The 14,658-nt window shown below is 40.5% G+C and overlaps 1 protein-coding gene across 2 annotated transcripts; it reads left to right on the top strand.

Annotated features, from left to right (window-relative positions):
• Positions 1-153: 153 nt before the first annotated feature.
• Positions 154-5,285, top strand: LOC306786167 (uncharacterized protein). Of its 2 annotated transcripts, XM_079280850.1 has the most exons (7): positions 154-298; positions 2,865-2,924; positions 3,154-3,293; positions 3,403-3,634; positions 3,769-3,844; positions 3,944-4,141; positions 4,762-5,285. In XM_079280850.1, exons 2-7 carry the CDS (start codon positions 2,880-2,882, stop codon positions 5,061-5,063), a joined length of 993 nt encoding a protein of 330 aa, XP_079136976.1. In that variant the 5' UTR covers positions 154-298; positions 2,865-2,879; the 3' UTR covers positions 5,064-5,285. The 2 variants fall into 2 exon arrangements, with proteins under 2 accessions (XP_079136976.1, XP_079136977.1); XM_079280851.1 differs by lacking the exons at positions 154-298; positions 3,944-4,141 and having other exon boundaries at positions 2,531-2,924.
• Positions 5,286-14,658: the final 9,373 nt, after the last annotated feature.

Raw genomic sequence — 14,658 nt, 5'->3', positions numbered from 1 at the left:
ACGGGGACGGCAATGACCATCACAGCGCTAGTCAGAGTTTAATGAGAGTAAACGGTGTTTTTAACGGAGTTCGTCTGGAGGACAACTTTCTGTGGTTTAGTGAAAATGTCTAAAGTAGAAATGTTGAGATCTTTAATCAACCAGCGACTAACTGCGGCTGATGAAGAGATATTTGGTCTGTTTGAAAGAACGATAGCAGAGTACGAGGAGGAACTCTCTCGTTCAAAAGAGGCGAATAAGCGACAACGGGAACTTCTGGACGCTGTTCTCAACCCGGAAATCCGGATACAAAGAGCACGTAGGTTCACTTTATTTAACACTGTTCATGCTCCGGCTGATAACTTGTAATGTAGTTTGGAGTGAGACTCTGTTGCAATTCGTCGTTTTCTTCTTCTCCTGATTGAATACCTGCAAACGTGTCGCTTTTCGGCGAAATAAGCAGTTTTGACTCAAAATATATCATCCACATGAGTGTAACGTTAGATCCGTAGTTTTTATTTGTTTGGGGGGGGGGGTGGTCAACTGGCCAGCCAGCGTTTCTCAGATTTGAGTGAGACAAGGAGAACATGTGATGTCGTGATCTTCGCAATAAAACATATTTGATGCGACACGTGTCGAGTCCTGGCCAATCAGCGTTAAGATGTCTACACCGTCTTCATTTCCCTCCGTTAACGTTTAAGTTCCGTTACCGTTCAGACTTGTTGGGTTAAGTTAACGTCCACTGCATGCGGAACTTTGTCAACGGCTAACGCTCATCATTATCAAGATTTAGGAGGAAAAAGCGTAACGTGATGAAACATGAATCACCCTCCGTGTTCCGGTTCAGTCCACGCGGTCACTCGTTAACGTTAAACCGGAACAACGGCGGTTCTGGTTTTTTTTGTTTAACTCAAAGTAGAATGAGGCGATTTCGTGGTGATAATAACTTGAAACATGAGGCCCAGATACTGATGAGATGAAGAGGATGTTGTGTGTGTAGCGCAGCTTGACGCAGGGCTGAGATGTGAGTGGAGCTGGGCCTGGATAAAGGTGGAGGTCTAAACAGATGTGAAGAGAGAGCAGTACAGCTTCCCGCTGTCAGTGTTTTAAATGCATTGATAAGGCAGGGTATGCTAACTGCAGCCTCTGCTCCAATGAGACGAAGTACAGCAACAAGGGCTCACGTGCCCTCTCATCACACTGTTCACTGTAATGACCACAGCCAGTGTACTTCCGGTCCCAACTGTCCCACGTGCAGTTGCTCCCAAAGGCCCTGAAGTAATGAGAGAGAGCGTTAAGGAGCCTGAACCTTCATGATTTCAATCATCGAACCGGATTGAATGCATATTAATTGTAAATAGAAGATAGGCCACAATTCTAACGGCTTTACAGTAACAGTGGAAGTTAATATTAAGCCATACAGTAACAGGGTTAAATGAAAACGAATCACTTCATTTTGTATAGGCGATGGTTCTCGCTACTGTAGAAATATGCGTGCTGTATTTACAGGCATTAAATGTATACATATTGTGAGGAATTTAAGTTTTAAAGCGCTCCTAGCGATGGATATAATGTGTTACAATATGTTTACTTTTAGAAGGTTTAAACTAAAGGGAGAGTTACTGAATTTGTTGAGCACTGTGAGAGAAACCAGAGAATTTATGACACCGCCATGAAGTCAGAGAGAGGGGGATGTTGCTGAAGAGTTTCTGAGCACAGCCTTCAAGAAGGGGGGTGAATTGGTGAAGGAAGTGGCCGACTGAAGTCCGACGGGTTCAGCCAATCACTGAGCTGATCGATGGGCTAAGGAATGTGTAATATGAGACATTTCAGAGACTTTGGAGGGACAAAGAAACTGAATCCCCGGAGATAACCAGACCTCATCTGGACCATGAGGCGGACACACCAGTCTGTCGTGTGGTGTGGATGGGGCCTCTATTTCATGAAATATTACTGCTGATCGTGTAATTCAGTTTGTAACTGCATTTTCTTTTGTTAGTATATTAAATTCCTTTTGATTTAAACTTCAACCAGCTGATTCGGCCCTGCTTAATGATGGAAGAAAGAGAGCAGGGCGGGGGGGAGCTGCCTCTTCTCCTCTGCATGCTTCTTCTCCTCTGGAACAAGGAGGGGGGCTTTTTCCTTCACCTTTTGTTTGAGACATTTTGAACATAACAGTATTATGTGTGTGTGTTATGGAGCTAAATCCAGGTCAAAAGTTTCGTTCACTTGAAAAAAAAATGTGAACCTGAAAGTCCAAAAATACAGCAATGTATTCAAAATAAAAATAAGTGAATGAAAAGTTTTTTTGGGTTGAATATAATTTTGATTCAGTTCTGGAATTTTTTCGAATACATTTTTTTTTTTCAGTTTTCACATTCATATATATTTTGATATTTGAGTTCTTATATTTTTCAGTTTCAGATTTTATATTTTCAGATTCAAATCTTTTTTTTTGTGTTTCAAATCTTTTTTTCACGTTCAGGTTTTTTTTTTCAGTTCAGGTTTTTTTTTTTCAGTTCAGGTCGTTTTTTTCAGTTCAGACTTTTGACCCAGATCTAACGTGGGGGGCGTGGTATCAACTGAGAGGGGCGTGTCATGAGTGACAGCATAACAACGAGGGCTGAGGAGTTCCTCAACCACGTTGCCTTCAGGTAACGTGGGCACCGCGAGAATTATGATTCAACACTTTCTATTCACCATATTCACGTGATTGAAAGTTTTAAAAAATGACGCTAGTGCCAAAATTCTGTTTAGCAAGCTGTTTTAGCCTCTACTTGGGACGAATCACAGTAAAAGAGCAATAAACTATGCCATATTGGGCCGTTCAACTACCACACTTAATATCTGACGTTTCGCACTCCCACACACCACTGTGAACGCAGCGTAGTGTCCTTGTGATGGCGTCCGCTCCACCTGGACCGCCTGCTGGCGCCAGCGCGCAGGTAAGAAATCGAATTCATTTTTTTATAGATACTAGAAATTATCCTAAATATTATAATGATGATTGTAAGATAGCGTCATACATAAAGGGAGAAGATTTATTTAAGTGGGGATTTCGCCAAAGCTAGAAATTAAGCAAATAGCTTAATGCTGTTAGCTTGTGTTTGTGAATTGTTCCCTCCATACACTGACCAGCTCAAGTCCTTCAATGTGTGTTGTCTTTCGTAACAGAATGTCGACTATAATTCGACAGTGGCTGCAGCTGCACAGAGCCTTATAAATGTGCTCGCACAGAACCTCTCTCAGGGACAGCAAGAGCAAGGAAGAACGCAGCAAGAGCCATCATCTTCTGTAGAACAGGACATGGCCAGGTTTTAGTTTTTATGGAATTTCATTTTTCATGTTAATTTAATGGTAGTTTGACAAGTTCATATGTATATTCATCATATTTTAATCAAATTGTTTTTTTTAATCATGTAGATCTTTCCCTGGGTTTTTCACAAGAAAAGGTAACCGTGGAAAGCGAATGATGCAGAGTCTAAAGACCTGTGGCACAGCATCCACAAAGACCTGGAGGCCTTTTAGTTTCTATGCATACCTGTTGAACATTAATGCAGAGACAACCCCAACCTCCTCTGAAGAGTTTGACCTTGCCCAGGCAGGACTTGGAAAAAGACATCTCAACATGTACAGGGATATGGGCCATGAAGAGGTATTTCATAAAGAAAACGTACTAGTTACAAATTGCACAATTGTTTATATTTGAAACATGCAACTTCATCCTCGTGTTTGGCTTTTCTTCAAGCATGTAGACATCACTTAGTCCCTATGTTATTGTTCTTTTAGTTCTTCAGACTACTACAAGATGAGTATCCTAAGATGCAGGGGCTGACAGGAGGATGGCTACTCTACAAGGCTGCAGGTAGAGAAAACTTGTTATATAAATTCCATTGTAATACATTGCCATTCAAATAAGTAGCCCAAACAAACACAACTGATCTAAACAATGTTGCATTTACAGGTGGGCAGGGTAAAAGGAGACTGATAATGATTCCTCCTGATTCTCATGGCTACACTGGGACCCTAATTCGCAGTGTTACAGGGTCAGGGAGAAACACCCTGTTTATTGTGCCTCTGCAACATGAGTTTGATGTAAATCCATTACCTCCAGATGCCATTGAATTCAAGTATGCCAAAAGCACAATGCCAAACGTGCAAAGTGAGTTTCCCTTTGCAGATTTTGGCCCTCCATGTTCAAGAGTTAGTTTAGTTCATTTTAGTAATGTGTATTGATAATCTAAATCTGCAAAGTAACCAGTAACTAAAGCTCTCAATGAATGTTGTGGAGTAAAACGTACAAGATTTCCCTCTGAAATAGTTGAGTAGAAGTATAAAGTAGCATGGAATGCAAATACTGAAGTAAAGTACAAGTACTTTTAAATAGTACTTAAGTGAAGTTAGTAAATGAAATTAGTTACACTCCACAACTGCATAGACATTATACATACAAATGAGAATTGTTTTTCCTAAACCTCTAGTTCTTAATGAGAACTTTTACAAAGGCCAATCTATATCTCCATTCTATGTAAAAAGACTTAATGTTAACACAGAATGCCATTTATAACCATTGTGGTAGGCCGAAATAGTCGAATATCTCTAAACCTCAGGAAATCACACACATTTGATTACATTTGTTTTGGATCAGCTGTTCTTCTGTGACCGAGAGTACCTCTGTTTATTTCACTTCTTTAAATCTAAAGACCTGCATTGCAGTAAAAAAGGAAAACTACATTTTAAACTGTCGCATAACTTTATTTTTTTCTTCTCTTTGCTTCATAGCTGAAGATCATGAAGAGGACGAAGACGGCCCACGGTCCATCACACCTGCAAGGTTTCTGCAGTGGATCACGGGCCAAGGTTACATCCCACTTCTCCCATCCGAGAAGAAGGATTTTGCTGTGATGCTCAGATTTAACCACGACTGCAGTGCAGACTTTGGGCATCACAGCATCTGTTACCCTGTCGTCTCAGCATGTACAAAGACAATTGCACTACCCGTACGACATATGAGGTCATATGTCGAGTTCAAAAAGGTTATGATGGAGGCTTTTCATCTCGGGCAGGAATTTCACAATGTGTAGACAATTGTCTCTCTCTACCCTCCATTTTTTTTTTTTTTGCCTCCGTTCATGTTTAGCAAAAACTGCTGTTTTAATACTCTCATGTTCTGAGAAAAGAAAAGTATTTAATTGTAATATTTAAAAATACTTGTTTTGAAAAATGAGTTCCGTACACACAAAAATTGTGTTGACTGTTTATAAAAGAGAACAAAATGTTAAGGTTTGGAATTAAAAAAAGATTTTATACGATTTATTCTTCTTTTTCTTTTTACATGTGGCTTCACTGTTGCCAGTCACAACAAATACAAATTTAAAACACATTCATTGTATACTTGTTGGTGTTAAAGGGGTAAAACCCTTGAAACACAACGTTTGCATTTATGATACATGAGTTAGTACACAGTTCAATACAGCTAAATAAATGTCTCGGCGTAGGACTCAGATGGTCTAGCAACATCAATAGCGGCCCTAAGGCGTGCCATATCCTCCTCACATAGGGGACATGCAATGGGTGGAAGAATCACTCCAGAACTGGTCACATTTTGCTCACTGGCACTGTTGAAATCAAGATCTGCATCCTCGATTTCCTTCATCAAGAAAAAAAAGGCAGATTTATTAATTAAACATTTGTCACATAGAAATCTGAGGACATAAAGTAAAACTATAAAGGTAAGCAGATTTTAAATAGATCAACATGTGAACATAACTGATACTATGCTGATGCAAGTATCAACATAGTATCATTTAATTAGTTTTAATGTGAACAAAGAGATACAAGCCCTGATCAGCATTTGAACACATTTTTGTTCTGTTATCTCTTTCATTAATTTGACGTTGGTGATTGAAAAAAACTTTGACACATCTGTTATTAAGCAATATTCAATTTTCTTACCCCAAATTATAATTGGTAGTGTAATCTAAAGTAAACTAAATTCAGTTGTACCTAGATGTTTTTTCATGGTATAAGTTTTGAGGGCTTCCTTTACAGTGTTGAAAAGCTGTTTTATGCACAATGCTTGTGTCTAAAATAAATTCAAGGAAATGGTGTGAGCTTTGCTATTCTATGAAGTAGAAACACTGGTCAAAACTATAGATGTATAATACTATGTTTGCTTAAAAATAACTTAGATTTGCTACCTCTGCCAGGTCTGGAGCATTAACAGGATTCTGGAGGAGTCCGATTGTCCACAGTTGTTGTGGGGACAGATTTTGCTCTGTCCTTAAAGGATGATTATCCCAACCCATCCTGAAGACATCAAGATCCCTCTGCAGACGTGGAAGAAATACATGCAAACAAACAGCATGCAAGTTATTACTTAAAACGTATGCAAAGTGAGCCAACTTGGAAGGCGTCTATCATAGCCTAAATTACGTATCAGAATACAACAACAAAGAGGACTGCAAAGGTTATGCTGTGTAAACTAAAGGTCCGTCCACACCAAGAACTATATAACTATAGAGATAACCACAGTGATAACGATGTGAGGATCCACACTGATGAACGACGAAGTTCTGTAAACAGTGACGCCAAGCAACATTTATAAGGCTCTGTGCAGCTGCAGCCACTGTCGAATTATAGTCGACATTCTGTTACGAAAGACAACACACATTGAAGGACTTGAGCTGGTCAGTGTAAGGAGGGAACAATTCACAAACACAAGCTAACAGCATTAAGCTATTTGCTTAATTTCTAGCTTTGGCGAAATCCCCACTTAAATAAATCTTCTCCCTTTATGTATGACGCTATCTTACAATCATCATTATAATATTTAGGATAATTTCTAGTATCTATAAAAAAATGAATTCGATTTCTTACCTGCGCGCTGGCGCCAGCAGGCGGTCCAGGTGGAGCGGACGCCATCACAAGGACACTACGCTGCGTTCACAGTGGTGTGTGGAAGTGCGAAACGTCAGATATTAAGTGTGGTAGTTGAACGGCCCAATATGGCATAGTTTATTGCTCTTTTACTGTGATTCGTCCCAAGTAGAGGCTAAAACAGCTTGCTAAACAGAATTTTGGCACTAGCGTCATTTTTTAAAACTTTCAATCACGTGAATATGGTGAATAGAAAGTGTTGAATCATAATTCTCGCGGTGCCCACGTTACCTGAAGGCAACGTGGTTGAGGAACTCCTCAGCCCTCGTTGTTATGCTGTCACTCATGATGACACGCCCCTCTCAGTTGATACCACGCCCCCCACGTTAGATCTGGGTCAAAAGTCTGAACTGAAAAAAACGACCTGAACTGAAAAAAAAAACCTGAACTGAAAAAAAACAACCTGAACGTGAAAAAAAGATTTGAAACCCAAAAAAAAAAGATTTGAATCTGAAAATATAAAATATGAAACTGAAAAATATAAGAACTCAAATATCAAAATATATATGAACGTGAAAACTGAAAAAAAAAATGTATTCGAAAAAATTCCAGAACTGAATCAAAATTATATTCAACCCAAAAAAACTTTTCATTCACTTATTTTTATTTTGAATACATTGCTGTATTTTTGGACTTTCAGGTTCACATTTTTTTTTCAAGTGAACGAAACTTTTGACCTGGATTTAGCTCCATAGTGTGTGCTCATTTGCAATAGTGTTGCGTGTGTCATAGAGCAAAGGTTTGAATCTCCGGGTGAGGCACTCACGCGCTCCCCGTACAAAGAGGTAGCTCTGACACGCAGGTGGTAGCTTAAAACTTATAACTAGTTGTGTTGTGAATCGGGTTAGTCGGTGGGATATTGTGTAGCAACCTGCAGGAACAGCACCTTCCCCATCCCTGAGACTCCAGGACTCCCACACACAATGTGGCCCAACCCTGGCTTGTGTGTGGGTGAAGATAATGCGTCCCTGTGCTGGACAAGTTCAAATAAAGTATAAAGATACAGGGCTCACAAAACACTGAGAGGAGAGGTGCGTATACGGAGCTCTGACTTTGTGTCTGTTGCTAGGGCTACTTAATCAATTCTTGTGTTTTGTGAAACCATAGATCTGTTTTTTATGCTTTGATGCTTGACTTAATAAATTGTTAATACTTGTAGATCGTCTACCGTCTCCCCCCCCACCTCTTTCACCGCTTATGAGTTTGCAGGTATGCTGATTTGTTCTCTCAGCTTCTAGATGACAGGAAATATTTCAACTTCAAGTACAAGTTTGCTCTCTTTGATAACACCACATGGATTTGGCAGCTTAAAATGGTTCATGTGTTCATGGTCACATAAGTTGATTACATTATTGTATTATCTGGTTCTGGTGATACTCTGGAAGTGTATGTCCAGGAGACTCTTTGCTCAATTCTAAAATGTCTTTGTAACCCCTCTGTGTGTGTTTACTGTTTTCCTGCAGACGTCCAGCAGCTGTTGTTGGTTAAAGAAGAGGTTCCCTCTGAGCAGCAGGAGTGGAGCTCCAGTCTGGACCAGGAGGACCCAGAGCCCTCACACATTAAAGAAGAACAGGAGGAACTCTGCACCAATCAGGAAGGAGAGCAGCTTCAAGGTCTGGAGGAGGCTGATGTCAAGTTCTCATTGACTCCTGTGAAGAGTGAAGATGAAGAAGAGGAAGCTCAGTCCTCACAGCTTCATCAAAGACAAACTAAACAGATGGGAACAGAAGCTGATGGAGAAGACTGTGGAGGACCAGAACCAGACAGGAACTTGGATCCAGATAGACATCCAGAACCAGATACTGATGAGAAGACTGGAGAGTCTTCTGACACTGATGAGGGTGGTGATGGGAAGAAGATCAGAGAACCTCAGTCAGGTTTAAACTATGTGAAACCTGATGAAGTCCGTGTCAGTGATTCAAGATGTAGCGCTGGTGAAAAACATTTTAGATGCTCTGAGTGTGAGAAAACATTTGGCCAGAGTGGAACTCTGAACAGACACATGAGAACCCACACAGGAGAAAAGCCTTTCAGCTGCTCAGTCTGTAAGAAATCTTTTAACCGGCGTTCAAATTTACAGAACCACATGAGAACCCACACAGGACAAAAATCTTTCAGCTGCTCAGTCTGTAAGAAATCTTTTAACCGGCGTTCAAATTTACAGAACCACATGAGAACCCACACAGGAGAAAAGCCTTTCAGCTGCTCAGTCTGTAAGAAATCTTTTAACCAGAGTTCAGATTTACAGAACCACATGAGAACCCACACAGGAGAAAAGCCTTTCAGCTGCTCAGTCTGTAAGAAATCTTTTAACCAGCGTTCAAATTTACAGAACCACATGAGAACCCACACAGGAGAAAAGCCTTTCAGCTGCTCAGTCTGTAAGAAATCTTATCGCCAGAGTTCAACTTTACAGAAACACATGAGAACCCACACAGGAGAAAAGCCTTTCAGCTGCTCAGTCTGTAAGAAATCTTTTAACCAGAGTTCAACTTTACAGAGCCACATGAGAACCCACACAGGAGAAAAACCTTTCAGCTGCTCAGTCTGTAAGAAATCTTTTAACCAGAGTTCAACTTTACAGAGCCACATGAGAACCCACACAGGAGAAAAGCCTTTCAGCTGCTCAGTCTGTAAGAAATCTTTTAGCCATCGTTCATATTTACAGATACACATGAGAACCCACACAGGAGAAAAACCTTTCAGCTGCTCAGTCTGTAAGAAATCTTTTAACAGGCGTTCAACTTTACAGAAACACATGAGAACCCACACAGGAGAAAAGCCTTTCAGCTGCTCAGTCTGTAAGAAATCTTTTAACAATCGTTCAAATTTACAGAAACACATGAGAACCCACACAGGAGAAAAGCCTTTCAGCTGCTCAGTCTGTAAGAAATCTTTTAACCAGCGTTCACATTTACAGAGCCACATGAGAACCCACACAGGAGAAAAACCTTTCAGCTGCTCAGTCTGTAAGAAATCTTTTAACCAGCGTTCAGATTTACAGAGACACAACACAGGAAAGAAACCTTTCAGCTGCTCAGTTTGCTGTGATAGATTTGTGTGCAACAGAGATCTGAAGGTACACATGAATACCCACACAGGAAACAATCCCCTTTAGCTGTTCTGGTTGCAGTAAAGTTTCCGTTTGTGATAAAAGCTTTCAGCACGAGTCACCGCTGAAGTTACACATGATTAACCGCGGTTCAACTACACTGATTTCAATTCAAAAAGTTATTCACTGAATGAGCGCCAACTGTACAGTTTGAAATAGTTTTGATAGTGTGTAATGGTAAAAATGTTTTTACATGTCCTCATCATATTTTCTGTGAGATATGTTGCTGTTAGAAAGTTCATTTGTCTGGATGTCTGAACACATTGACCTATTTGTTCTCGTACAAAGGTCACTTTTCTATCTTAGTCGGGACAAACAACCGACGTGTTCTTTCTGCAATCAACTGCTTCTTGTTAGACTAAACATTTCTGCCTTAGTCTCCTGTGTGTTATCTGCTCCTCTGTGCCGGCCGGTATAAATACCTTGTTTTGATTCTGCGTCTCTGGAGCATATTCACAGTTCACTGCAATACGTGGTTGTGTTCTCTGTTTGCAAACATTAAATTGACTTTTTGAAACTTTGATCATTCATCAAGACTCTGTTTTTATGTTAAACACTTTGGATTAAACCAATTTCACTTCTGAACTTTTTGAAGGAAATATTCCACAACAGGTGTCACGGATCACAAACCTCACGGTTCGGATCACGGTTCAGGAGTCACGGTTTGGATCAACAAAGAAAAGGGGAGGAGCCAAATATAACTTTGCTTTCCATTTATTAATTAAAGAACTTCAAGAACACTTAAAGCAAAGAACTTTGGGCTATAGTCTTACATGAAAACAAAAATATTGAAGATGTCCAATTTGAAACAAAATTAAATCAACAAATAAAAATAATACATTCAAGAATTCTGTTAAGTTGCAAGTGCAACATGAGGTATGTTGATATCCTCGTCCTTTCATCAATACTGAAAGAAAGAAACAGCCAGTGAGCTGGCTTCCACTGTTTACACTGAACTGAACTGCTCAGCAACAACTTGGGTCTGTGTTTACTTCCTGTCAGGTTATGTCATTCAAATACACAACAATGTTTACCATTACTGTGACATTACTTTCAAAAAGATGAGAATATCTCCATTGTCTGGGGAGAGGGTCGACCTTTCTGTGGTGACTGGAATATTATTGGGCCTGTCTAGCTTCACTCTGACACTTCTGTCAGCACCTGAACCAGGTGTGTGTCTGTGTGACGCTCAGAGGGGGCGTGTCTACAGCGCCTGAACCAGGTGTGTGTCTGTGTGACGCTCACAGAGGGGGCGTGTCTACAGCGCCTGAACCAGGTGTGTGTCTGTGTGATGCTCACAGAGCATTTGTGTCTACAGCATTTTAACCAGATTTAGAAATCCTTTGTTTTCTACACCAGAGTGTCCCCGTCGCTGACATGCCCGATGTTTTGCCGTTGTCGCGTGTCTCTCTCTTTAAATAACGCCTACATACCGTAACGGTTTCGTCCACCACCCTCATCCGTCATTATACGTTACAGGGAAGACAAAATGTTTCCAAACTTGCGACTTAAATGACGCCGCGGCTTCTGACTTTCCTCCGCTCGCCATGACTTCACCGTTGAATGCTTCTAACCTGCTCCGTTCACGTGAACACACTACTGCTTTATATCTGTTCACTGACACTCTGCATTGATATTCGGGGACTTGTTACTTGAAAAGGAACAGCAACAGTCGAACTTTACACACTATGATGATTACACTGTAAAAAAAAAATAGAAATACTGGATTGATCCGCGGTTCACGAGTGATCCGAACCGTGAGGGGTGATCCGAACGGATCACGGATCGATCCGTGATCCGTGACACCACTAGTTTTGATGATTATATTGATGATTGATTTGATAGTAATGTAAGACAAGAGGGCTTTTGTTGGGTCACATCCAAGTCTAACGAGGGACCCTGAGTACACACTGCGTCATCTTTAACACTGCATTGTGAGCTTATTTGTTTTGGTTAATGTCAAGTCTTAATTTAATGACGATAGCTGCCAAATATATGTAGACGAGCAACGAATACTTCCCACTGAAATGCAGTGAGGTAGAGTCAAGGAGCATAATATGGATATTCTCAAGAGAAGCACCTCAGAGTTTCCACCACTGAACAGTGAAGAATGAGCTGAGGCACAATGAAAACCACTATTGCAGCTACAACTACTGCTGGATCATCATTCCACATCTACAGTCATAAGATTTATGGTTGAAAAGTTAAGATAAACTATATGAGGTAAAATTAGCTTACTTTACACAATAAGGGGAAGCTCAGCGCTTTGAGGATTACCTGAGCCAATCTGCTGCTTTCTCTGCACTGAGGGAGTCTGCTGAGGTTTCAGGACCTTATAAAGCTGCCCTACAGATGCCTCAGTTTGCCATTGCACCAGTCTGGCACTGCTGAGTAGATCCAGAATACACAGAAAGGACTTTGTCTCCCAGATTGCCTGTGAATCACTTTGCATCAGCCAGGAGGAGATGGAGGAAACTGAACATCTGGTGGATGCGAGGTAATCCGAGCCCAAATATGCAACTTCACACGTCAATCTCAAAGATAATGATCTACTGGGTAGTGCTTCCTCATTTCTCTTCGTGCTCACCTGACTGGGCAGTAAGAAGAATGGATAAAGTAACATTTATATTGCATGTACAGATCAGACTTGTTGAAATAAACCAAAACAGCTTCTGAACCTTAAGTGGACAGACAACAGGTCCTACAGTCTAATATATTGTTCAGTTATAATGCTGCCTGATGGTTTGGACATTAGCAGTGGGGATAAGAGCTTTAAAATATTTCTAGAAATCATCACGTATTCAGGTGATTTGGTAAAACTGTCAGAAGTTAAACAAGCAAGGATCAACAAGATGTGTCTGTTAAAATGAATCAGCATTTAAGCTCACAATAACTCTTTGAATTTGTATTCCTTTCCGTGGGAAAAGTCTGTGCTGTGCATCTCGAGTATGAATCTTCCCTCACTTAGTGTAGCGGTTTGCTTTCCCAAAACAAAACCTTTTGTGCCATCTAGTGACCACAAGACCAGCTATACACGCTAGCGTAATTACTAGATGTGACCACTGGAGGGCAGCATTTGTTTCTAACGCAACACGACCAGCTGTCACTCAGCAGTCCTCTCTCCTTTTTCGTTTTTTGCAAAGTGTCATTTCTTAGGGCATCTTTGAGTGAGAAGCAGCTGGCAACGGATGGGGAAAAATAAATGTATAAAGCTCTTCTATTCATCATAAACAGCTAATGAGGTGCCCTAGAGCAAGGCACTTAACAGCCAACTGGTCCAGTGGAGCTGCTGAGTGGTTAAAAGTGGCAGACTGTGGTGCAAGCTGCAGGTCCTGGCTGTGAATGTGCGTAACTGGTTTGTAACGATGCAGGACAACAGTGACAATGCGCAACCAAAAACAACAGGTGATGAATGCATTACTTAAGACTACAGAACGAGATGTTTATTTTTTTTAACTGCATTTAGCCATTTCAGTCAACATATGCTGAGGCATTTTCATTACTTTGTGAAAATATTTTACAGATTTAAAAAGTCAGTGTTGTAACTTCATTAAAAAAACAAAACAAGACAAACAATCCAAAGACTCACTTCTTTATTACCACATATTTAAAAATGACACAAACAGTATCAACAAAAATCTTCCAGAAGTCTGATAACATACAGCCTTTTCATAGGAAAAGTAGGTTTTCACACCATGAACATTTTAACACGAGAACATTACTTTTTCAAGTCGACAGCGAGGGTCTATTTGTTATTTTTGGTCTCTTTTAACCGCCAGACACTTCACTTTCAATATCTATAAACCAGTGAGTATCAGAGATTACCTTTACATGTTGAAGCCTTAAGTTAACATCTCTGAATGTGCAGTAAATGGACATGTATTTCTACATCTCATGTCACCTCACATTGCTCCCATTGTACCCGATTATACGGTTGCGTAACATACCACACAGATACAGGGACATACAGTAGCTGGTAGAATGGTTGATAACTTCATCCATAGTGCAGGCATACATATCAGAACATCAGTTCTTTCAGCGTAATAGGTCAGAGGAAGATGAGGCCATTTCTAAAGTGACTTTTTGCCTCATTAATCTTATTCACTTTCTGATTTACACCACTGAACTACAATACTTAAAGCAACAGTGTGTAGCATTTATAGGAATCTATTGGCAGAAATGGATTATAATACGAATAAGAATGTTTTCTTAAAAATGTGTAATAATCAACCGAAAATTGAAAAGAATCTCTGTGTTTTTGCTACCTTAAAATGAGCTGTTTTTTAATCTAAATCGGGGGTTGGGTCGTCTTCACAGTGTACGCCATGTTTGTACAGGAGCCCAGAAGGGACAAAGCAAACACTGGCGCTGATGGGGCCATTCACATTTTCACATTGGCCACCGTAGTTTTCCTATTCTCTTAGCACACGGGAGACGTTTCCATTGGTCGCAATCTGCAACCTCACCGCTAGATGTCCCCAAATCCTTCACACCCCACCTTTGAAAGTCACGTCACTGTCCTCCACAACTGTTGCTTTTCCCAGGTGAGCAGGCTGTGCAGACTGAGGTGCCGGTCCGCTCTCGCACGAACTTGAAGTCAGTTTTGCATCTCAGAGCTTTTGGTCAAG

Source organism: Melanostigma gelatinosum (assembly GCF_949748355.1).
Source record: "Melanostigma gelatinosum genome assembly, chromosome: 12".
Classification (NCBI taxonomy): Eukaryota; Metazoa; Chordata; class Actinopteri; order Perciformes; family Zoarcidae; genus Melanostigma; species Melanostigma gelatinosum.
Note: the sequence above shows the minus strand (reverse complement) of the source record. Positions and strands in the feature narration are given on the sequence as shown.